General features: G+C 43.1%; 1 protein-coding gene across 1 annotated transcript in view; it reads left to right on the top strand.

Annotated features, from left to right (window-relative positions):
- The window catches only part of Plch1 (phospholipase C eta 1), a 221679-nt gene that overhangs the window by 7758 nt on the left and 189806 nt on the right, over nucleotides 1-24115 (top strand). Inside the window, exon 2 of the mRNA XM_059265418.1 lies at nucleotides 20130-20248. Within this exon, the coding sequence (XP_059121401.1) occupies nucleotides 20170-20248 (79 nt within the window). The 5' untranslated portion in view covers nucleotides 20130-20169. The remainder of the gene's footprint in view (nucleotides 1-20129; nucleotides 20249-24115) is intronic.

Here is a 24115-nt window from a genome sequence, read left to right as displayed (position 1 = left end):
CAGTAAACTACAGGGATCCACCTATCTCTGCCTCCTTCAAGTACTAGGGTATCAGATGCTGTGCCACCGTATCCACAGTTTTTATAATGGTTGTGGAGATCTGAACTCAGATTTGTTTGCTCAGTATGCACTTGACTAACGGAATCATCTCCACAGCCCCTATTCTACTATCTTGTTATATCTTCAATGGATGAATATTTTTTAACTTCATGAATGTACTGTGATTTAACCATATTAATTGGTAATTAGGTTGCTTTCAGTTATATGCAAACAAATGCTGTGAATAACATGGTATTTGCACAGTTTTGCATAAGCCCAAGAATGGTTATAAAATTTTTTGAGACAGTATTGCTGAGTCAAATGTATATACATATTCTGGCTAGTTTTATATCAACTTGGCACAAGCTAGAGTCATCAGAGAGGAGGGAGCCTCAATTGACAAAATGCCTCCATAAGATCAGGCTGTAGGCAAGCCTGGTAGGGCATTTTCTTAATTAATGATTGATGTGGGAGGGCCCAGTCCACTGTGGGTGGTGCCACCCCTGGGCTGGAGGTCCTGGGTTCTATGAGAAATCAGGGTGAACAAGCCATAGGAACAAGGTAGTGAGCAGCACCCCTCCATGGCCTCTGCATCAGCTCCTTCCTCCAGGTTCCAGCCTGGAGTTTTAATTCCTGCCTTGGCTTCCCTCAATGGGTATGTAAGCCAAATGAACTCTTTCCTCCCTAAGATGCCTTTCACGATCTTTCATCACAGCCATGGTACCTCTAACTGAGACAATACATTTGTAACTTTGGTAAGGATTGGAAAATTGGTCTCCATAGAGTGTGAACAAGTTTTATTCCTATTGGAAGTGTATCACATGTGATGATCTCTCCACAGTTGACCCAGCACTGCTGCAGCACTTCATGAAAATTTAATTTTTTGCTAATCTGATAGATAAAATTGTGTGGATGAACCTTGCTTTTCTCCTAATTACTATGGGTTACTGGATAATTTTTTTTGTTTATTATTATGTGAGGCCAGCTCCCATCTTTTAAAGGGCTCCTATGAGGAGGAGAGTGGGATAAAAAAATTTTAGATAGAAAGATAGCAGAGAGGTGAAAGACAGAAACACAGGATAGCTTCGGGAAGACCTGGATCAAAATCCAACGGTCCCTTCTATCTCTTCAAAAGGTCTAGTTATAACAATGCCAAGGGGCGGGGCAAAAGACCTGCCCCTTGCTAGATCAAAGCACACCACACAGCCAAGTATAGACCTTTCCAAACACCTGGTAACCACTCCTGTGATTAAATCATCCCCCTTATGTAGCCCGGCTGGGTAAAGCAATCTCAGATTGTCACTAGGAAACCTCTGTGGGTCTCTACATTATTGAAGTTTTTTTTTTTTCTTTTTCTTTTTTGCTGTGCTGGGGATTAGAGTGAGGGATTTGTGCTCCACAGATAAGCACAACACTGCTGAGCCACACCCCTATCCAGCTAATTTCTTTACACGTTCTTTATTATATCACATTGATTTAACCAGCATATTAATAATATGCCTTGATAATTGGTATGGTTTGGATGTGGTTTGTCCATTGACCCAAAACTCATACTGAAATTTGATTGCCCTTGTGTCAGTGTTTCAAGCCAGGCTTTTAAGAGGTAATTAGATTATTAAGAGATTAGTATCATTCTTGTGGGACCAAGTTCTTGCTTTAGTTTCGTGGAACTAGAACGGTTACTGTAAGAGTAGATGGTTACAAAGCCAGTCTGCCCTCCTTACTTGGTGCCTTTTGCATGTGCCAACTTGTCCTTTTGTTTCCTCTCTGGAGTAAAGTGGCTGGGCCCTTCAATGGTGCTTTGCTTTTAGACATCCCAGCATCCAGAATCTGGAGCCCAGATAAACTGCCTGACCATTCGTCCTGACTCCCTCCCTCCCTTCCTTCCTCCCCACCCTGAATCTTTATTTCTTAGTTTTTGTCTTGTCTCATGTATCCTAGGCTGGCCTCAAACTTGCTGATGGTGATCTTGAACTTCTGACCCTCCTGCTTCCCCACCACCCCCAAGTGCTAGGATAGCAGACATGTGCCACCATGCCCAGCTTTTAAACTTTTATTCTTTATAGACTGTTGAGACTCAGGTTCTATGTTACAGCAGCAGAAAATGGGCCAAGGTGAGTTTTTTTCATTGATAACTGACAATAAGTTTTAAAACATTATTTCTTTGTTCTAAAATGTCTGTCCTAATATAATCTTGTTTTCCCCCATTTAGACTTAGAGATCTTTTGATAGCTGAGTATAACCTTTCAGGAACCTTTCCCCTCCTGCTTTCATGCCTTTTTATTATTCCTTTTTTATCTGCTTCATTTTCCATCTGTCATGTATGTTGCTTTTTCATGTGTAGGTTTTACATACATCTTCAGTTTCTGTGACCTATTCTTTATCTGTGCCATTAGCATCTCAGTGGCTGGGACAGCGTTCAGGCTTCTCCCCACCCCTTCGGTATCTGTAGTGTGCGTTGTAGGGCTCAGTGCATACAGGTTAATTATTTGATTCATCAGTAAATGGGGCACAAATAGGAGAAGACCTTCTTTCTCTCATCCTGTTACCTAGTTTGGAAGGAGGAGAGATGCTCCTTGACTGGAAGTTTATTTTCCAGAGCAAGGCATTCTCTTGCTGGATCCAAATGCATTTCAGGCTAGATGGCAGGGATGCAGGCAACAAGGAGAATCTAATGCTCCCAGATGATAAGCTTCATTTACTCACTGGCGAGCTGGGAAGTGGAAAGAAGAAGGCTGGATGAATTGGGGGAATCTTAGGTACCTGTTCTCTGGGGGGATACCCTTCTTTGAGATTAAATATTAGGCACCCTTATGCATGCAGAAATATGTTGGATAGCATTGGCTTATTTATTTATTTTGTGCGTGGTTGGATGTATGTGAGGTTTATGCACATGTGCATTTATGGAGGCCCGAGGAGGACACTGAGTGTCCTGCTCTGTCACTCTCCATCTTAGGCAGGTATGGTCATGCTTGGCTTTTTACGTTGGTGCTGCGACCCAAACTCAGGTTCTTAGGCTGGTGAAGTACAGGCTCTTACCCGTTGAGCCATCTCTCCAGCCCTCAGATGATTAGTTTAAAGACAATTGGTGTGAATCAGGATCTTTGGATGCCAGAATGACAGGTAAGTATAGGATTTGTGTGTTATTAGGGACTTTAGATGAGACTGAATATGTCAGTATTGGGCTGGAGCTCAAGACTAACGTCTACTGAGAATTCAAAGACCTAATTACCAGACACTGTTGCTTTGGGTATTAGTTTTTCAATGTAGTCTTTTTTTTTTTTTTTTTTTTTTTTTTGATTTTCAAGACAGGGTTTCTCCACGTAGTTTTGGAGCCTGTCCTGGAACTCACTCTGTAGACCAGGCTGGCCTCGAACTCACAGAGATCCCCCTGCCTCTGCCTCCCGAGTGCTGGGATTAAAGGCGTGCACCACCGCCAGGCTTCAATGTAGTCTTAGTATTAAGTCACTTTGTGTGCCCACCGTAGTAGGACTTTCTTTCCCACCACCAGCCCCAAATAATGACACAGAGACTTATTCTTAATTATGAATGCTCAGCCTTAGCTTAGGCTTGTTCCTAACTAGTTCTTACAACTTATATAACTTATAACTTGAATTAACCCATATTTTTTAATTCACATTCTGGCACATAGTTTGTTACCTCATCTCGGTGCTGCCCATACTACTTCCTTCACATCTGGCTTGTGACTCTGCCTTTCTTCCTAGAGTTCTCTCTCTGCTCAGAAGTCCTGCCAATACCTCCTGCCTCGCTATTGGCCTGTTAGCTTTTTATTAAACCAGTCACAGCAATATATTTCCACACAGTGCACAACAGCCCACTTTTAAGATGAGGGCCACTCCTACTATGAGGGTAAGAGGTGGAAGGACCGCTAATCTGGGAGTCTGGGTTTTCCTCGTGTCCCTGCAAGACTAACAGGGTTCTCCTTCAAATATTCTCTCTCTCTCCCTGCCTACCTATTCCCACCCTTTTTTATTCAGAATTGCACAGAGCTTTGGAGTGGAATCTTTGAAGCTGTGTAATTTTTGATTAAACCCCAGCACTGTTGGTTGAGAGTTGTAGGTCCTTAGGTGATCTTAAATCTTTCTGTGTTTTAGTTTTCTAACTGTAAGACATGGATAATAGTTATGTCTTTATGACTTTGGGATAGTTATTTGTGAAACGCTTCCCATGATACTTGGCCAGGGACTATTGCAGTGTATTAGCAGTTGTGACAAAGTGGCACCGAGGGGTACATTTTGGGGTTTGTTTAGGTGCTGATTTAGCTTTGGAGCTGCATAGCTCTGAGCTCTGAGTGAGATTTCCTGGTTGGGTTCTGTTTCTAATACCACTTGTGGGTATCCACCAGAGAACACTACTCAGACATAAGTTTAAGCCAAAGGCGACTATACTGATTGTTCAGGATCTCAGTGTAGCCCTAAGCCTTTCACAGGGTGAGATTTTAAGCATAAAACCATATTCTGGGTTGACATACTTCTGTAAACAAGAACAGTTAGCTAGAAGCAGAACTACAGAAGCCAAAAAGCAAGGCTAGTACATTTAGAGACTTTTCCAGAACTATATGAACTTTGACTGTTTAGGTCTTTTCATTTTGGCAGGTGATACTGTGTAGGTGCTGAGTTTTATGGCTTTTATGGAATCAGTTGTGCTAAGGTCTGGGGGCATACTAAAGTCTGGGGGCCTGTTACACTTTGAAATAATTTTATAATACCAGGTAAATTAAATCATTTTCTTAAATTAATAGCTCAGGTGAAAGCTAAGTAAAGAGGAACCAATTGAAAACTAAAGCTGACTTTTGCCTTGAAGTTAGTTGCCAAACATGGCCAGTGAGACGGCAGCACAGGTAAAGGCACCTGTCACCATGTCTAACAACATGAGTTCAATCTCTGGGACCCACATGGTGGGTCCTGCAAGTTGTCACACACATAAGTAAACAAACAAATGCATGTACATTTTTTAAAAAAGATATCTTCTGAAAAAATTTGACAAAGTATTTCAACTTTAGTTTTCATGGCTGCAGGAGACAAAAAGACAAGGCTGGATACATTTGAACAAAATGTCTCTGGTATTGTAGAATATAGTTGGAATTTTCTTTGGGCCACCAACCAGCTCCCAAATAAAGATATGGAGACTTATTAATTATGAATGCTTGGCCTTAGGTTATGCTTGTCCCACTAGCTATTATAACTTAGTTTAACCTGTTTCTATTCATCTATGTTTGCCTTGGGGCTTTTTACCTTTCTTTCATTCTGTATGTCCTGCTTTCCTGCTTCCTCCATGTCTGGCTGGGCGGCCCCTGCTGTCTCCCTTGGGTCTCTTTTTCTTTTTTCCCCTGAGCCTAAATTCCCCCTGCCTGGAAGTCCCGTCTGTATCTCTTCCCTTGCTATTGACTGTTCAGCTTTTTAATTAGACCATGTTGTGTGATATTTTTATCATATTCTGACAATAAAGCTTGCTTGGAGTCAGAGGGCAGAGCTAGCCACTAGATGACCAAAATTAATCCTAGAGGTTTTGGAGGACAGGACAGATAGGCGACTGGAAATAGTAAGGCAGGGCAGAGAGAGAATCGGAGCCCTTTTGGATGGAGGAGGGAAGAGACAGGAAGTCCCCGGTGGCAGCTCTACTGCTTCTCTGATCTTTCAGGTTCTTACCCCCATATCTGACTCCCGATTTTCTATTGATAAGAATAATTAGGTACACGCATCAAGACCAGTCAGGTGCCTTAGGCAGACAAGATAAACAGCAACACATCTTTACTTAATTAAACAAATGCAACACATCTTTGCACAGTTAAACAAATATTCTGCAACATTTCCCTCTTTTTGTATAAATAAAAAGAAATGTTTTAACTCTAACATAGTAAAACTATATACAATAAGATACAACAATTATCAAATCAGAATTACATTCACAATATCCAGTCCATTTGTATTTGGCAAATTTGGAGAAAGTACTGTATTATTTATCCTGTCTTAGTCAGTTGAAAGTTTTATACTTAAACCATTTTCTATCATAACTTTTATTACCATTCAAAAATATCCTTTTAGACTTTAAAACATCTTCTTAGATAAGCAACTTAAGCTTTTATGTTTCTCAACCATATAAACTTTGCATCTTGTATGTAAGTTTCTTTTCTAAATTTGGTAACAAGAAAAACTGTAACTATAACTATCTGGTCTTAAACGCCATCAAAGACCTGTGAAGGATATAGTATTACCTGAGTAAACAGGAAGTTCAGGGCAAGCAGCCTCTAAAGCTATAGAAATGACAAAGACATCTGGCTTCCTGGATAGTCACCCAAGGTTCCTCTGCAATGTTGGGGCATCCATCTTTGGCCTACAGGCCTAGGATATCTACAAACTTTTCTGTGAAGCAGGAATTTTGAAGGACTGTCCTACCTTGACTTGGCATAGTTCGGCAGTCTTTTTCCTTTGTGTTCTGTGTGTCCAATTTGTACAGGATACTGTTGGTAGTTGAGGCAAGGGCAAAATGGCTAGCTTTGCCACAATTAAAGCAAACTCCATATGGAGGTTCTTCAATGCCCATCATTCTTTTTTTTTTTTTTTTTTTTTTTTTTTTGAGACAGGGTTTCTCTGTGTAGCTTTGCGCCTTTCCTGGGACTCACTTGGTAGGTAGCCCAGGCTGGCCTCGAGCTCACAGAGATCCGCCTGGCTCTGCCTCCCGAGTGCTGGGATTAAAGGCGTGCGCCACCACCGCCCAGCGCCCATCATTCTTTTATGAAGTAGATTGGTGCTGCCAGGAGATGTGTCTCACTGTCATGAAAAGCCTTAGATTATTAAACATCTTAAATGTCATATTCTGTATGTCTCTGAAGCATTTGAAGATCACCTATCTAAAATATATCTGTTTAAACTTGAAAACATACATAATATGACCACAAGTTTGATTGCTATAGATGACTAACTACTAACCTGTATTTCTCAATTATTCTAAACAGTTTGTAATGATAGCTTTCAAGAACTAGAACTTTATATTACATTTGTAAATGAGCTGCTTAAGTATAATACCTTAAACAAGAGTAGAAACATATATATGGTATAGCAAAATAACCTTAAATTTGTATCAGTATACAAAAATCCATACCAATGTAAAGTATTTGAAATGAATAGTTGTCTTTTTATCCTATATTCCTATATTCCCACTAAATGATGACAAACATCCATAACCCACCAAATGATCAAAACCCACACATCCCACCTCTTGGGAATGTGGGAATTGTGTTTTCTAGACTGCTTCCTGTTGTCTGGGGGCAACAGCATCCCCAGGGGACTTTGAGACAATTGAGATAATGGTCAAGTCCTATACCTTCTCCCTTGCTATTGGCCATTCAGCCAATTTTATTAGACCAATCAGGTGCATTAGGCAGGCTAGCTAAAACAGCAACATGTCTTTACATGATTATACAAATGCAACATGTCTTTGCATAGTTAAACAAATATTCCACAACAGTTGAAGATAATTTTTCCCTTTTTTGGTAAATCCATAATCTCTGACTACAGAGAATTCTTACTATTGAAATTAGAAGACAATGCACTTCTCATAGACACCCACCCCTACCCTCACTGGTGAGCTGAAGACACGAAACTAGAAAGACCAAACATGATGATTAGAAAAAGAGCACAATGAAACCTGAAATAAGAATAATATAAGTCAGTGGGTTTAATAACAGAGTAATCCAAGTTGAACAGGGAAATTAGCCAATCTGAAGAAAATTTTTATGTAAGTTTGAGAATAAGAAGAGAGAGAAACAGACAACATTTAAAGAGAAAAAGATAATGAATAAGATTTCTGAAGCCATGAATCCTAATCAGGCTAAGTAGAGAAAAAAAAATAGACAAAATATAATTAAACTGCAGAGTATAAAAAAACGAAGGAGAATCTTTATGCAGAGCCAGAGAGATGAGGCAGCTTATTTGCAAAGATGTGAGAACTTGTCCTGAGATGTAGTAATGAGATTGACAAAAGGCGAGAAAACGCTGTGCTTCCTGTACTCAGAAATAAACTGTCAGCTTAGGGTCCTTTTTCCATTAAAAATATCCTTAAAAAACAAGGACAAAATACAGACCTCTTAGACTTACAGAAACTTAGAGTGTGTTCCACAGTTCATCACTAAAAAAGGTTCGTGTCAAGTAGAAGAAAATGATGCCCAAGAAAGGACTCAGAAGGAACAAAGAAAGAGGAGTGGAGGTGGGTAGGGCCATGAGTGCAACTGGAAATAATCTTAAGTGATTTCAGTCTCAAAGGACAAATATTACATGTTTTCTTTCATTTGTGAGTTCCAGACTTCACAGACTCGTAAAGTCATGTATGTACAGGTAACAAGAGAGCAGGAGGGAAACTGCTTAGGAGAATAGAGGAGAATAATGGGACAGGGAGGGGAGAGGAGGGATGGGAGGGGAGAGGAGGGATGGGAGGGGAGAGAAGGGGGATGGGAGGGGAGAGAGGAGGGATGGGAGGGAGAGAGGAGGGATGGGAGGGGAGAGAGGAGGGATGGGAGGGGAGAGAAGGGGGATGGGAGGGGAGAGAGGAGGGATGGGAGAGAAGAGAGGGGGGATGGGAGGGGAGAGAGGAGGGATGGGAGGGGAGAGAAGGGGGATGGGAGGGGAGAGAGGAGGGATGGGAAGGGAGAGAGGAGGGATGGGAGGGGAGAGAGGAGGGATGGGAGGGGAGAGAGGAGGGATGGGAGGGGAGAGAAGGGGGATGGGAGGGGAGAGAGGAGGGATGGGAGGGGAGAGAAGGGGGATGGGAGGGGAGAGAAGGGGGATGGGAGGGGAGAGAGGAGGGATGGGAGGGGAGAGAGGAGGGATGGGAGGGGAGAGAGGAGGGATGGGAGGGGAGAGAGGAGGGATGGGAGGGGAGAGAGGAGGAATGGGAGGGGAGAGAAGGGGGATGGGAGGGGAGAGAAGGGGGATGGGAGGGGAGAGAGGAGGGATGGGAGGGGAGAGAAGGGGGATGGGAGGGGAGAGAGGAGGGATGGGAGGGGAGAGAGGAGGGATGGGAGGGGAGAGAGGAGGGATGGGAGGGGAGAGAAGGGGGATGGGAGGGGAGAGAGGAGGGATGGGAGGGAGAGAGGAGGGATGGGAGGGGAGAGAGGAGGGATGGGAGGGGAGAGAGGAGGGATGGGAGGGGAGAGAAGGGGGATGGGAGGGGAGAGAGGAGGGATGGGAGGGGAGAGAAGGGGGATGGGAGGGGAGAGGAGGGATGGGAGGGGAGAGGAGGGATGGGAGGGGAGAGAGGAGGGATGGGAGGGGAGAGAAGGGGGATGGGAGGGGAGAGAAGGGGGATGGGAGGGGAGAGAAGGGGGATGGGAGGGGAGAGGAGGGATGGGAGGGGAGAGAGGAGGGATGGGAGGGGAGAGAGGAGGGATGGGAGGGGAGAGAGGGAGGGATGGGAGGGGAGAGAGGGGGAGAGGAGGGATGGGAGGGGAGAGAAGGGGGATGGGAGGGGAGAGAAGGGGGATGGGAGGGGAGAGAGGAGGGGTGGGGAGGGAGGAGAGGGGAAGAATAGGAGAGTATTGGAGTACCTTGGATAGGCTCAAAATGCATTACATACTTGCATGAAAATGGCCTTATTGTAACCCTGTACAATAGAGACAAAAGACGAGACTTTTGGAAAGTGGAGAAAAAGAGAAGTAATGGAGATTGAAGAAGGGGAGACTTTGTGAGTAAAGCACATGTCAGCCACAGAAAATGATGATGCAACTTGAGCCGGAATGAGACATAGGTTGGAAAAGCAAATGCGGTTCCTATGTCCTAAGGTTCCCGAACAGTTTGGGAAGAGACTAAAGATACCAATTATCTAGACTTTGATAAATGCATGTTAAACTTTACAAGAGAACAGATAGCTTCCTGCCTAGCAGAGGTTTGATGAAATGAGAAACTTAATCCTGAAGATTCAAGGGAAGATAGTAATATGGAAAATAATAAAAATTACAGGCTAATCTTCCTGAGGAACACACATGTAAAAGTCATAATCATAAGCAATATGAACAGCGCAAATTCAGCGATGTGTAAAAAAGTGATGCACTCTGACAGGATTGGATTTGTTTTGGAAATTGAAGTTGGAAAATTCACGTTACCAGATTAACAGAGAAATAAAATTTCAGGATTACATTATTAGATGCAGAGACAGTATAGTGTTTGATATAAAATTGTGCAAAATGTTAAAAAAAATCAAAAGAGACCTTTCTTAACCTTTTAAAGGATATTTATAAATTCATATAATATATATTTATATGAGTATATAAATTATTTATAACTTGAAGTAGAAATTAAAGCACTTTGCTAGCATAGTGACCATTATTCTACAAAATACTGTATTACATAATTAGTGGAGTATTGTATCTTATTTTTTCCCACATACCATTATTTCATGAACATTTTTTATAAATTTACAAGTTCTTTGCAAATATAATTAAAACTCTCCACACAACAATCAGTGCGTATTGGGTAATATTTGAGTATTTGTGTTCTTATTTTCTTGTGTCAAAAAATGTTGTGGTAGATATTGGCAATGCTCCAATATTTGCAAAGCTTTACTTGAGCATGCTTAAAATAAGAGGGTATAAGTCATTTCACAATGTACAGTGGGAAGAGAAGCCCCCAAAGTATGCAGATGAGAACGCTGTCACCTGTAGTACCGTTTAAATTGGTTCTACTGCAGTTATTAATATTGTTTCTGCCGGTACTCTTTACCTTTGAAAAAAAAATATAAGTTTTCAAACTTAAAAAAAAGTTTCACAGAGCTAGGATGTAGCTCAGTATAGATTGCTTGCCTAAGATGCACAAGGCCCTGTGTTCAATCCCCAGCCCTGCCAGAAAAGACCTTCGTCTATTCCTTATGAATGTGAATATGAATTATTGAAACAAAAGGTACTGACTTTTTCAAGCTATACTTACTAACTTGTTTATTTTTGTGTGTGTGTGCATGCATGTGCATGTCGTAGGACACATGTGGAGGTCAGAGAAAAGCTTCATTGAGGGTGGTTGTCTCCTTCTGCCTTCACAGAGCCTCATGGGTGTGCCATCAGGGGCGCGCCATCAGGGGCGCTGTAGAAGCACCTTCGGCTACTGAGCCATCTTTCCAGCCGACTTGTTTTATTTTTATTTTTTTTAATTTTATAATTTAGTTTAATTTTACATATCAGCCACGGATTCCCTTCCTCCCCCCCCCCCCCCCCCGTCTTGTTTTATTTTTAAACCAGTTCTTTCAATTGTAGCATCCTCATGTCCTAGGAGAGTTGAGGGAATCTCATTGCCCATGCTCAGAGCCCCTGACTGCAAAGACAAAACAAAACAAAAAAACCCACCAGAAATGTGAGGCTTAGTAATGTCTCCCGAGTGCCTTAAAAAAAAAAATGAACCAAGTGCCTCTGTGTTTATTTCCCTCAGTCCGCCTTGTTGGAGGGCGAGGCTGTGGAAGTAGGCTATCCACAGAGCTTCTGTACTATCTACTTGGCGGTGCTTGGAAGCCAGTGGGAAGTGAAGGACAGGAGTTCCAATGGGACGGACACGTCTGGATGGCGTGGGGATCCCCTGACCTCGCACTGCACCCTCCCGACTCCCACACCTCTGACTAATCCTGATTGCCTTACAATTAACCAGGAAACGAGAGAGGGCCAAGTTACTTTCAAATCTTAGCTTTTCACTGGATTCCGTTTGAATCCTCAGGTTTTGGCCATCCTAGGGCACAGCAGTCCTCAATCGTCCCTTCTGTCAGGCCGTGAGGGGCAGGATGGAGTTCAAAGACCACCTTCCCCAGGACTTGCTGTTTTGAACGCATGTTGCCTTATGAGCATTACCGTCGGGGGCTATTCATTTTGCCTTTTATCTCCCAGCAAGGCTTGATGAGAAGTGCAGTCAGCACTTTCCGTGGGGATTCTGTTGGCTTTTGACGTTATTTAAATTTATAATTACAGATGAATGGATTGAGAGACTTAGGGGAGGATTTGCCTAATGCTGAGTGAAGGGCTCTGGAGAGCTTCTCGTTTTCTGCTGCTAGGCCTTCCCTACTGCCTTCCTCTCTTCCTATATTTCCTCCCTCCCTCCTTTCTTGCATCCTTTTTCCCCCCTTTCATTCAGATAAGGCACAGCTTTATGTAGACACGAGCCTGAGCAAACCCCAGAGGCAGGACCTGGCCGAGTTCTGGCCTTTTGACGTCTGAGTCACGCACGAGTTTCCGGCTGCCTCTGGATTTGTTAGAACCGCCACGAACTAGTTAGTCCCTCCTTTTCCGAAAGGAGAGCAGGTTTAGGTATTGCATTTTAATTTCTGCCTAGAGCCTTGTGGTCCTGTGGTTAGCAATTTGAAGACAGCATGAGCCCGTGAGACAGTTTTTACCATGAGGTCTGGCTGGTAGACCGCATTCACTCAAATTTCATTTTAAAACAGCATTTCATCATCTCATACCCAAAGAGCTCACACTTTGCTTATCTGCATACCATACACTTGAAAAACTCTTGGCTTGAGGGATAAATACACATTTTTAAAAGTAAGTAACGTTTCAGGTAGCCATTTCCTTCCCTTTTCTGGTCTGCGGTAAGGTGGGTGGAATAGTAGAGGTGGGAAGAATCAGTCTTGTGTATCGTCAGTGAGGAGACCCTAAGATCTTTCTTTGGGGACATAGAATGTCAGTGATCGAGGAACAATGTTGAGTGTCCCAGAATGGGATGGAGGGCGTAGAATCAGAAGATGTGGGTTTACGTCTCACTGGTTCTTATTATTCTAATGGAACTCATACTATTAAAAAAAAAGTGTGACTCACAGGAAAGAAAAACACAACAAAACAGACAAAAATAGATACAAGGGGAATATTATAGAAATCATTAAATTATTTGCAAATATACATTTTCAAAAATGTAGAGGAATGGGATGGGGAGTGTTGTTTTTATGGAACAGTGACTCCAGAGGATGATAGCTTTGGTTGTAAGAGTCACAGGAGAGAAGGAGGTAGAGATGTTAGTCAAAGTGTAGGAGACAAATTCATCCACTTATACAAATACATTTTGGCACAGGGGTTAAGAGCACTGGTTGCTGTTGTAGAGGAGCTGGGTTTGATTTCCAGTATCCACATGGCTCACAACTATCTGTAATTTTAGTTCCAGAGGATCCAGCACCCTCTTCTGGCCTCCTCAGGCTTCAGACAAGCACCTGGTGCACAAACACTCATACACATAAAATAAAAAATAAATCTAGCTAGGTAGTGGTGGTGGTGGTGGTGGTGCATGCCTTTAATCCCAGCTCTTGGGAGGCAGAGGCAGGTGGATTTCTGTGAGTTCAAGGTCAGCCTGGTCAACAGAGCAAGTTCCAAGACAGCCAAGACTACACAGAGAAACCCTGTCTCAAAACAAAAAAACAAAAAGAAAACCTTAAAAATCTATTTTATTTCATTTGTTATTATTATTATTGTGTGTGGGGGTGGGAACTTGCATGCCATTGTGAGCATGTGTGTCCTAGGGATTGAACTTAGGTCATCAGATTTGACAGCAGGTACATTACATGTTGAGCCATCTCACTACCCACTGGAAAAAAAAAAGATGTCTACACTTCCTTACCCTAAGATTCTCTTTTATTAGCTTGTGGACTAGAGAAGCTTGCTTATAAGCCATTTATGTGGATGGAACAGATTTGAACTGTTTAATAAAATGTGTTAAAACAGTGTTGTAGATTTGCTAGACAGTTAAAGACAGCTAAGGAAATTCTAAAGCTAAAGATAAGGTGTTCAGTTTTGCTTTGCTTAAAAGTACCTACAAATAGTGTGGGGAACACTTTTCAGTAAGGTAGGAAGGAAGCACATTTGTTGTTGTTTTTCTTAAGCTCAATTTTATTTTTCAACTCAAAGAGATCCAGTTAAAAAAACAGGTCATGTGTGAATCAGAGTTGAAACCAGGTGGAGGGCTCATGACCACCAGATGGGCTCTCCACATTCTGCTATGGTGACATACTTCATTAGTTAGGTTTCTGGCTACACATGGTAGAAAACTCATTTCCCCGTGGCTTAAACAAGTAAGCAGACCAACAAGCAGATTTAAGGCTCATTTAACACATGGTGCAGGGGTCGCTCTAGCTTCCGTGTGCTTGGTATCAGGAGGACTTAGGTTTCTCTTTGTGTGGTTGAGGCTCAAGCAGGCCCTCCCCTTCTATCCAAACATAGTGGCTCTAAGTTCTAGACCCTGAGGCTCACATCTCCACAACTTCAAGTCCAACAGAGAATTTTTGTGCCTCATACATATGTTAGACCCACCTGACTCGGTGGTCTAGGACAAGCCATAGGAATCTCCTGTACTGTGTCTCTGAGGATGCCCGTGTTGCCTGCCCAAGCCACATACGTACCACCTGGATTGAGCCCACAGAACTTGTATCTCTAGAATGAAATGGGAGAAGGAGTTTCTCAGAGGGAAACACAGATCGTGGGGAGCGTCACTTTACATTCCTGCAGCTTCTTAGGCAGGCTTAACTATGTAGATAGGGCGTAGAAGGGTTTTCTTTTTTATTTATAGAATTTAAAATGTTTGACAAGTGATTATTATTTCAAATATTTTGTTTTCTTAGTTAAAAGTGCTGTCTTTCATGCTTTATTTTAAAAGTGCTTTATTTCGTATATGTGTTTGGTATTGGTGTTAGGATGTCTTCTGACTGTCTTTACATGGATAGTTTTGATCATGGAAATACAAATAAAAATGGCAAAAGTAAAGAAATATATTAAGGCATGAGGCCACACACCTGCAATCTCAGCTCGTGGGAGGCAGAGGCAAGTGGATTGTGAGTGTGTTAGTTACACCATAGACTCACTGGGGAAGAGTTTCTGTGAGGGATTTGTCTAGATCAAGCTGGTCTGAGGATATGCCTGTTCTTGCTTTAATTGATGTAGGAGACCCAGCCTGGGATTGGACATTAGTCATCATAGTCTGGTTGTGGACCCTCGACTGTGTAAGAATAATAGAGAAAAGTAGCTGAGCACTAAGCCTTCATTTCTCTGCCCTTGGCAGTGGATGTCATGTGACCAGCAGCTTCAAGCGCCTGTCACCTTGACTTCCTCAAAATAATGGACTGTGACCTGGAACTGTGACCTCAAATAAGCCCCTAAGTTGCTTTCAGTCAGGGTTTTTAATCACGGCAATAGAAATGAAGCTAAGATCGTGAGTGTGAAGTCACTCTGGACTACACAGTGACTCTGCCTCCTAAAAACAACAAGAAGCAATAGCAGCAAAACCAAAAATCCCACCTTAACCTTGCTTTGAAACAGAACTTTCTTTAATAACTACTGGTTATTTCTGATATTCTTGTAAGTTAATATTTTGTGAACCACTGTAATGATCAGGAATTTATGCATTCTGGTGAGATGGCTCTTTGGGTAAAGGTACTTGCTGCCAAGCCTTATGACCCAAGTTCAAGCCCCAGTACCCACTTGGTGGAATGAGAGAACCGACTCCTGATCCTTGTCCTCTGACTTCCATGTGTGTCTTGTGGCTATCGTGAACTCACATAAACACTAACAATAAATAAAGAGGTGTAATAATAACAAATTAACACAGGGGCCTAGGGAGATGGCTCAATGGTTAAGAGCACTGGCTACTCTTACAGAGGACCTGGGTTTGATTTCTAGCGTTCACATGGCAACTCACAATCATTTGTAACTTCCGTTCCAGGGTATCCAATGTTCTCTTTTGGCCTCTGAGGACCCCACGTGCACATGTGATGCACAGACACACATGCAGGCAAAATACCCATACCCATAAAATAAGCTTACATAGTCTATGACATGCAAATGCATTTATACAGAGTTCTAGGTATAATATAAACACTACATAGGTCCCTTAGGATGTAGAATGTTTTGTGAGGTATAAAATAAGACTGAAAAAAAAAAAAGGCACTCATTTTTAAAGCATCTTGGCTTTTGGTATGTGCAACACAAGTGCATTTCATTGTGCTCACACAAATAGGACCATAGAGCATTCAGAAGAACTCTGGGCTCCTGAAGGTGGGGTTCTCCAGTTTTGAAGAGCTAGCAGTGATAGCTTGCAAGTTACATATACTTTCTGGGCCTCGATTTCCTTTTGGTTTCCTAAGCAGTTTGGCTTGACTGAAGCTTGACATTCCTTTCAATTGCCTTCCTTTAGTGAGTGGTTGCCCTGCCTCTTCTAAATCTAGTTGGAGCTAAAGTTCTATGTGTGTGTGTGCATTTGTGTGTGTGTGTACAGGCATGTGCATGCACATGTATGCTCATGGATACACATGTGTATGCCAGAGGTCAACCTTGAGTGTTTCTCAGATGCTGCCTAACTTGATTTTTTGAGACATGGTCTCTCTCTCTCTCTCTCTCTCTCTCTCTCTCTCTCTCTCTCTCCCTCTCTCTCTCTCTCTCTGGTTTTTCGAGACAGGGTTTCTCCGTGTTGTTTTGGTGCCTGTCCTGAAACTCATTCTGTAGACCAGGCTGGCCTCAAACTCCCAGAGATCTGCCTGCCTCTGCCTCCCGAGTGCTGGGATTAAAGGCATGCGCCACCACCGCCCGGTGAGACATGGTCTCTTACTGGCCCTGAGCTCACTGAGTAGAGTACGCTAGCTCACTAGTGAATCTCAGGGTCCTCCTGTCTCTGCTTTCCCAGCCCTGGAATTACATGTGTCCTGCCATCACACCTGTTTTTTTTTTTTTTTAAGTGTAGGTTCTGGGGATTGAACTCAGGACCTCATGCTTGGACAGCAAGGACTTTACAGGCTTCACCTGTAAGACTTGAAGCCCTGGACTATGTTCATTTATTCTCATGCTGTCAATCCGTTTGAATCATTATAACAAAATGCCACTGACAAGGTGGCTCACAAATAACAGAAATACAGTTCTGGAGGTCAGGAATCAAGTCAGATTTGGTGTCTAGGGAGGGCCCTCTTCCAATTGCAGACTGCTGACTTCTTGGTGTATCCTCACATGTATGCAGTGAGCTAGCTCTGATGCCTCTTACATAAAGACAGGAACCCCAGGGAGGCTAGCACCACAATGCATCACCTCCTGAAATCACCATTTCGAGATTTCCACATGGGAACTTGGGGAACACAAATGCTGAGATAACAGCACATATCTGTGGCTGGAATACTTAACCAGGGCTTCATCACAACTCAATGGCTAAATTCTCTAATGCTGAAGTGAGAGGGACTAGATTAAACAATGTTGAGGTTTTTTTTTTGTTTGTTTTTTTGTGAGGCTGGTTTTAAACTGTCAGCTTGACACACCTGGGAACCTCAACCAAGGAGTTCCTCCATCAGACTGGCCTATGGGCATGTCTGTGGGCATTTCTTGATTCCTAACTGATGGAGGGCCTCGCTTCTGTGGGTAGGGAATGTCATCCTAGGCCCTGTTTTTTGTTTTGTTTTTTGTTTTGTTTTGTTTTGTTTTGTTTTAATTATTTACTTTTATTTTATGTGCATAGGTGTTTTGCCTGCATATGTTTCTGTGTGAAGGCATCAGAACTCCTGGAGCTTGAGTTATAGACAGTGGTGAGCTGCCATGTGGGTGCTGGGAATTGAACTTGGAAGATCAGCAGGTGCTCTTTACCACTGAGCCATCTCTCCAGCCTGGCCCTGGGTTTTTATAAGGAAGCTAACTAGCTGAGCAGAAGCAAACCAATAATCAGTGTTCTTCTGTGATCTCTATTGAGTTCCTCCCTCTAGATTCCTGCCTTGGCTTCTCTCAGTGATGGACAGTAGAGTGTAAGCTAAAAATAAAGTAAACCCTTTCCTTCCCTAGTTGGTTTTGGTCATGTTCAATCAGCAACAGAGAAGCAGGCTAGGGCCTTTGCAATGTTCTTATCTTGGAAGAGAGTCACTGAACCCAGTATTTTAGCTGTAATCTTTGTGGATTTACAGGATCTCTGTCTGTCTGACTGTCTCTGTCACACACACACACACACACACACACACACACACATTTATTTATTATTTTGGACAGGACTTCACTATGTACCCCAGGATGACCTTGAACACAGTATCCCCTGGCCTCAACCTTCCAAATTCTGGGATTACAGGCATGAACTCTCATGCCTGGCTACAGGACATATTCGAAACCTTCACATCATCTAACAGCCTAGTTCCTTATGGCCTATCACGGTTAGAAACTTGAGTTTGGAATCTGAAGATATGATTGAAGGTTGTATTTCTGCCTTTTTCTGGCATATAAACAAATCAGTCTCCCTAATAGCATCTTCTCTTTGGTGTGGTAGGAAGAGATAATGGTACCTGTCTCAGAAGATTAATTAGGCCTGGATTGGAGCCCTGCACATGTATCTGCTTTGCTAACTGTAAACACCTTAGGGTTTCCTTGTGCTTTTACAGCAACGGGTTGGGTATAGGGGGCAAAATCTGATAATAACAGAACCATAGAATTGAATTAGCAAGGAAAAATGAGCACGAGTATAGATAGGGTCTTCTTTTTCATTCCATGTAAATTAATGTGTTTATGCTAGAAGTGACAAGGACACTTTTTATAATTGGGCAATACTACTGTTAATTATTAAAAATCACTTTCTTGGAAAAAGGTAGTATCCCCAATAATATAGAGGACTTCAAAAATTGTAGATTTGTGTATAACGCTGGAATGACAAATATTTTTAAAAAGTAGTTATTCTAGGGACGGGGGGACTAGAAAGAAAACTGGCAGATTGCAGTACCATCAGCTCTGGCAGTTTCTAAAAAATTAATAACCCGTTTAATTGTGTTCTGCTTATTTATCTACGGTGTAGGTATTAAATTCAGGGCCGTGCACTTCTAAGCACATGCTCTGTTTATGAGCTACACTCTCAGCCTTTTCCCACATTACTTATGTCACTAGGAGTACTTGCATGTGCCATCTGTATAATATGAAGGGTTGGTTTTGGAGGATGAAGGTAGGGCCGTCTCTGTAGTCAGCAGCTCTCTCCCATGTCTCTCAGTGCTCCCACGTGGTGTTCTGACTGCCTCAGCCTCACAGAACAGGAGAATCATTCTAAACTGTAGGAGTGAGGTAAGAAGAAGGGGTGGGGGGTCTAGCCTTGCGTGGAGAGGCAGGTAGGCTGAGTGTAGATAAGACCCGCTTGGTGGGAGTTTGCTCCAGGAGCCTCCACTGGCTGTCCCAGTGACAGACAGCACTGTGTTAGCTTGCTTTTCTCACTGAGCCACTGACTTAAATTTGGGGTGCACTTACAGAACCCTAGACTGTGACAGTGGGACGGATGACAAAACCCGTGCGCTTTGCTTCTTCCCAGCCTCGCTTGTGTTTTTCTGGCTTTGTGAACAGAAAGGAGGTTGGAATTCTGAAAAGTCACTTTAGCCAAATCTCGTGAACAAAGCGGGCCTTGTTCAGGGTTCTGCACATCGGCTTTCGCAGCTTAAGTCATCAGCTCAGATCTCGGCTTTTCAAGTCCTTGCTCTACGCAGAGGTGGGGATCTCAGCAGGTGCCGTGAGTTCACAGTGCTGGAGGCCTGGCCGGGCTCTAGTTACATGGAAGCCTGGGTGGAAACAGGGATTAGTGGCCCTAAATAGATAGCTGCAATAAACCAAAAGAAGGCCAGCAAACTTCGCTGTGGTCTGGCGTATCTGCACCCGCACGGACAGTATAATAATTTCTAACATCTCATGGGTTGTTACATAACTGGCCAGGATGGTACCAACACAAAAGTCAGGAGTTGAAATGATGGCCCACCTGCTAGTGAAACTTATGGAAACTTACCAGGGTTGACTGGTTGGAGGTCCTGATGGAATGTAAGTCGGACCTGGAGCACATAAGTGGTCCTGAAACTTGCTTAATGATAGATTTCTTTCTTTAGCAGAAAGCAGTAACTGAGTCCAGAATGATGCTGTTGGAAGAAGTTATTGTTTTGGTATGCAAAAAAAAAAAAAAAAATAAGAAGACATTCAGGTCCTGGGCAGATTTGTGGGAAATTTGTTAGGGCCTGGAGGAGTCCAGCTCCAAATTGTAGCCCTGTGTGTTGCCCCTAATGCTAGGCAACCAATGGCATTGTGCTGCCAGTGTGAGCGTGTGGCTGCCGTTTTCTTCATTTTTGTCTCATTCTGTTCCTCTTGACAGGGCAATTTGGTTTTGATGCTGTGCCAGAAATCCTCCCACAATGAGCTACTGGAACGCCGAGCCGAGGGGCTGTGTGCAGTACCGCAGGCATTTTCTGGTGGACAACAGTGTGTTTCATGGTGAGCTGACTGCTGTATTTACGTAGCTGGGACTCTCCTTTGGTTTCTGACAGTACCTTTATTGTACTGTTCTGGATGCAAATATAGCCTCATTGTTGGATTGAATCAAGAGCTTGAGTTTACTTGCTTATGGTTAATTACCTTAGCATTCCATCCGGACTCATGACCCATAGTTGTTAGCGGTGTGAACCACCTCCAACACAGCAATGGTGTTCTCCCTTCCTACCTCCCAGCCTTTCTGCTCTGGTTGATTCCAGTAATACACCTTTCTGATGTTTGTAACTGTTTGGGGCTGGGCTCATAGACGTGAAGTGTTCAGTAAATATTTGAGGCTCACCATTCAGTGCTTATTACTAGGATGGTGTACGCCTTCCAAATTCAAGTGTTAAAGTGTGCCGGTGGCCAGTCTGTTCTAGTAACTCGTTCAAAAGAAGTCCACTCGCTTACGTTGCTGGCCGTTGGGGTTTGAAGACTTGACCTGTCACACAGGAGAACAGAATAGAGCTCTCTGGTACACTTCAGCTTGTCCTCTGGGTGGATTACTGTAGCTGAGCAGAGAGGAATCAATATTAGTCATTTTCTTGACAAATAAACATTATCTTCAACCACTGCCTTTAACCCAGCTGAAAGCTGCTTGTTTAGTGGCTCATAGTCAGCGATAAGCTTTGTTCATCCTGCTATTGGGATTCCCACGGGAGACATTTATTTGTGAGCCAAAGATTTCTGGGGCACTGGAATTTGTGGCCCAGTGTCCGTCGGAAGCCCACGGAGATGTAGAGGGAAGTAGAGAGCTTTTGTGAAACGTAGGTGTCGCTTAGTTAAACATCCTATCTAGGTCTGTTTTCAACTTTCCATGCCTGGGTTTCTTCCTCGTGTTGGTAACAGATTCAGTGTGTATCATTACTTTAAAGTTAAGCGTGTGACAGGTGCAGCGTCTGTGGGTCCAGTGGCTGTGCTTTCCTCAAGATTCCTTGTGTGACCTGGCAGAGGTAACTTTATTTTACAAGCAAAGAAAGGAAGTCAGATGAAATGATGGCTGAGGGTGACACAGGTATCACTCAGCTAACCCCGAAAGTGCAGCTCGTCTCTCTAGCCTGACTCTCCTGATACTGTCATGGTAAAGAACCCTTGACAGGGACGATATGGGACGGAATTGGGGTGTTACTGCAGAAGTGAGGTTCTGTCTTGCCTTCCTCTCGCTCTCACCCGAGAGTCCCGTTGACTGCTTTGGGAGCACACACATGTTGTTGGTTGTACAGTGATTTCTGCTAAGGCTTATTTGTCTCAAGAGGTGGAGTTTTCTGTATTGCTGAAATGCTGTACATTCATCGCTGTTTTCCTTATTTTAAATGTCGTCATCCAGAGAGCTAAAGTGCACTTCCAACTTGAATGCAGTTCTGATGTTTTTTAGTTATGTTCCAGTTAGCATGTTACTATATTATGGTCAGTATTGGTTGCTTTTGTTGTACTTCGGGGAAGGAATACTGTGGCTCACAGTTTGAGGGCACGGTCCGTCATGTGGGGGAAAGCATGGTATCAAGAAGGGTTCTAAGCCAGGCGGCGGTGGTGCACGCCTTTAATCCCAGCACTCGGGAGGCAGAGGCAGGTGGATCTCTGTTAGTTCGAGGTCAGCTTGGTCTACAGAGCAAGTTCCAGGATAGGCTCCAAAAGAGAAACCCTGTCTCAAAAAACAAAACAAACAAAAAAAAGGAGGGGGGTTCTAATTTTTGAGGGAAGAGCATGAAGCGTCTGGTCCCATTACCCCCACACCAAGAAGCAGTGATGAATGCTTGTGCCTGGCTCGTTTTCTCCTTTTCCCTATTTTCCTCAGCCTGGGGCTCCAGTGGGTGGGATGTTAAATCCACATCTTAGGGGAACTCTGTCCTCCTCAGTTACACCTCTCTGGAAACTTTCCCACAGACACAGCCAAAGGTGTATCTTCTAAGCAGTCAAGTTGACAATGGCAGTTAGTTGTCACAAGGAACTCCTCTTCGTGCAGGGCTTGATAATGAGCATTGCCCCACTGAGCCCTTTGGAAGTCTTGGTAAGAGTTCATCCCGTTTTGTGGATAGGGGAACTCAATCTTGGAGATTTTGACATGGAGATTGGATATTTGAACTCCTATTGTCAGGGCTCTACCACCCCAAGGTTTCTGTCCTTTTCAGGCTATCATCCCACTCTGAGAGATGAGTTCTAGGCAAGTACTCTACCACTGAACTATACCCCTAGGCCTTGAAAGCTTTGAATTCCAGTCAAGAGTTCTTGATCTGACATTAGCCAGTAGCGGATGAACTGGAAACATTAGACAATCCTTCAGGTATGTGATTCTCCCCTGTGTGAAATAAGCATGCTGGTCTTGATAGGTTTTAAGGCTCTTCCTAGTTCTAGTGTCTTAAATTCCGTTGAAGTGTTTCAGAAGGTTACAATTTTTACTTTTTTGTGAGTGACTTTTCACCAAACACAAGATACACAAGGGGGCAGTGTAGCACTTAAAATGTGAATCGGTTACTTCTTATAATTCAAGAATTACTTCTCAAAGGATTTAGATATATTAAATCCTCTCAAGATTAAGAGGATCAAAGCCAGTTGGAACCATGATTCTGTTCATTTGTAATGCAAGTAGTAGCACTAAGAACTGATTTCTGATAGGGTAAGGCATCACTTTGGGTTTCTCTGCCTGAAGAGATTCAGTGATTAAGAACTGAAAGGCTGAGATCATAAAAAAAAAAAAAATAAATAAAATGTTTTAAAAATAAAAAAAAAAAAAAAAAAAAAAAAAGAACTGAAAGGCACCCTGCTCCTCCCTCTGTGGGAACTCAAGCCTTGGCTAAGGTAGGAACAGTGCGTTTAGTGAGCATCATGGTCTGTGTGGGGACTCAGCATTGGGCCAAGTTAGGAGCAGTGAACTGAACAGGGGTATTGGTCTGTGTGGGGACTCAACACTTGGGAGACGGGGACAGTGAACTCAGTGAACATGTTGGTCTGTTTCATGTTAAGGGGGTACTAGTAATAGTATTTTGGGGACTCCAGAACATGGAAAGGAGAGAGAGAGAGAGAGAGAGAGAGAGACAGAGAGAGAGAAGACACAACAGGGCAAGATGTGGTGAAGAAATGTTTGTTTGGAGGGAGGGGCTTCTAGAGCAGGTGTGCTTCCTAATCAACTTTTGCTTACCAACTTGACATCTTGTTTATGTTTATGACCATCCTTACATAACCAAGCAAACTGGATAAAGAGAGAGAAAACCCTTTACACCACAAACAGAAAAGCATCATTCCACACATACAATAGCCTTTTGAAATACATCCACTTGAATGAACAAATGTCTTAACATTTCTTTTTCCACAAAGAAGCGAGCAGTATTCCCAGGAGGCAAGGACTGCATTAAAATGAGGACTCTTTACACTAAGATTCTAAATAAAAGCTGAAAATGTAACATCTGTGTCCATAGAGCACATCCTACATTCACTTTCTGGTTATAGTGACAATATATTCTCGCTGGAATCAATTTGGAATAATTATAGTCCAAATAGAAGAGACTGCTTAATCCAGTGGACATCTTGCTCTGCTCTGAACTGTATCTGTTTGCTGATTAACTTTTATCCACTTGACACAAGCTGGAGTCACCTGGGAAGACGGAACCTCAAATGAGGAATTTCTTCCAGCAGACTGGCCTGTGGGCATGTCTGTAGCGTGTTTTCTTGATTGATGTGGGAGGGTCCAACCTGCTATAGGCTGTGCCACTCTTGGGCCGGTGTAAGTCAAGTAGCTGAGCAAGCCAGTAAACAGCATTCCCCATGGTTTCTGATTCATGGTTCCTGCTTGCAGGTTCCTGTCTTCAGTTCCTGCCTTGGCTTCCCTCAGTGATG

This window comes from Peromyscus eremicus, chromosome 6, assembly GCF_949786415.1.
Source record: "Peromyscus eremicus chromosome 6, PerEre_H2_v1, whole genome shotgun sequence".
Lineage (NCBI taxonomy): Eukaryota > Metazoa > Chordata > Mammalia > Rodentia > Cricetidae > Peromyscus > Peromyscus eremicus.
The sequence above is the reverse complement of the archived record's forward strand: the minus strand, read 5'-3'. Positions and strand labels throughout refer to the sequence as shown.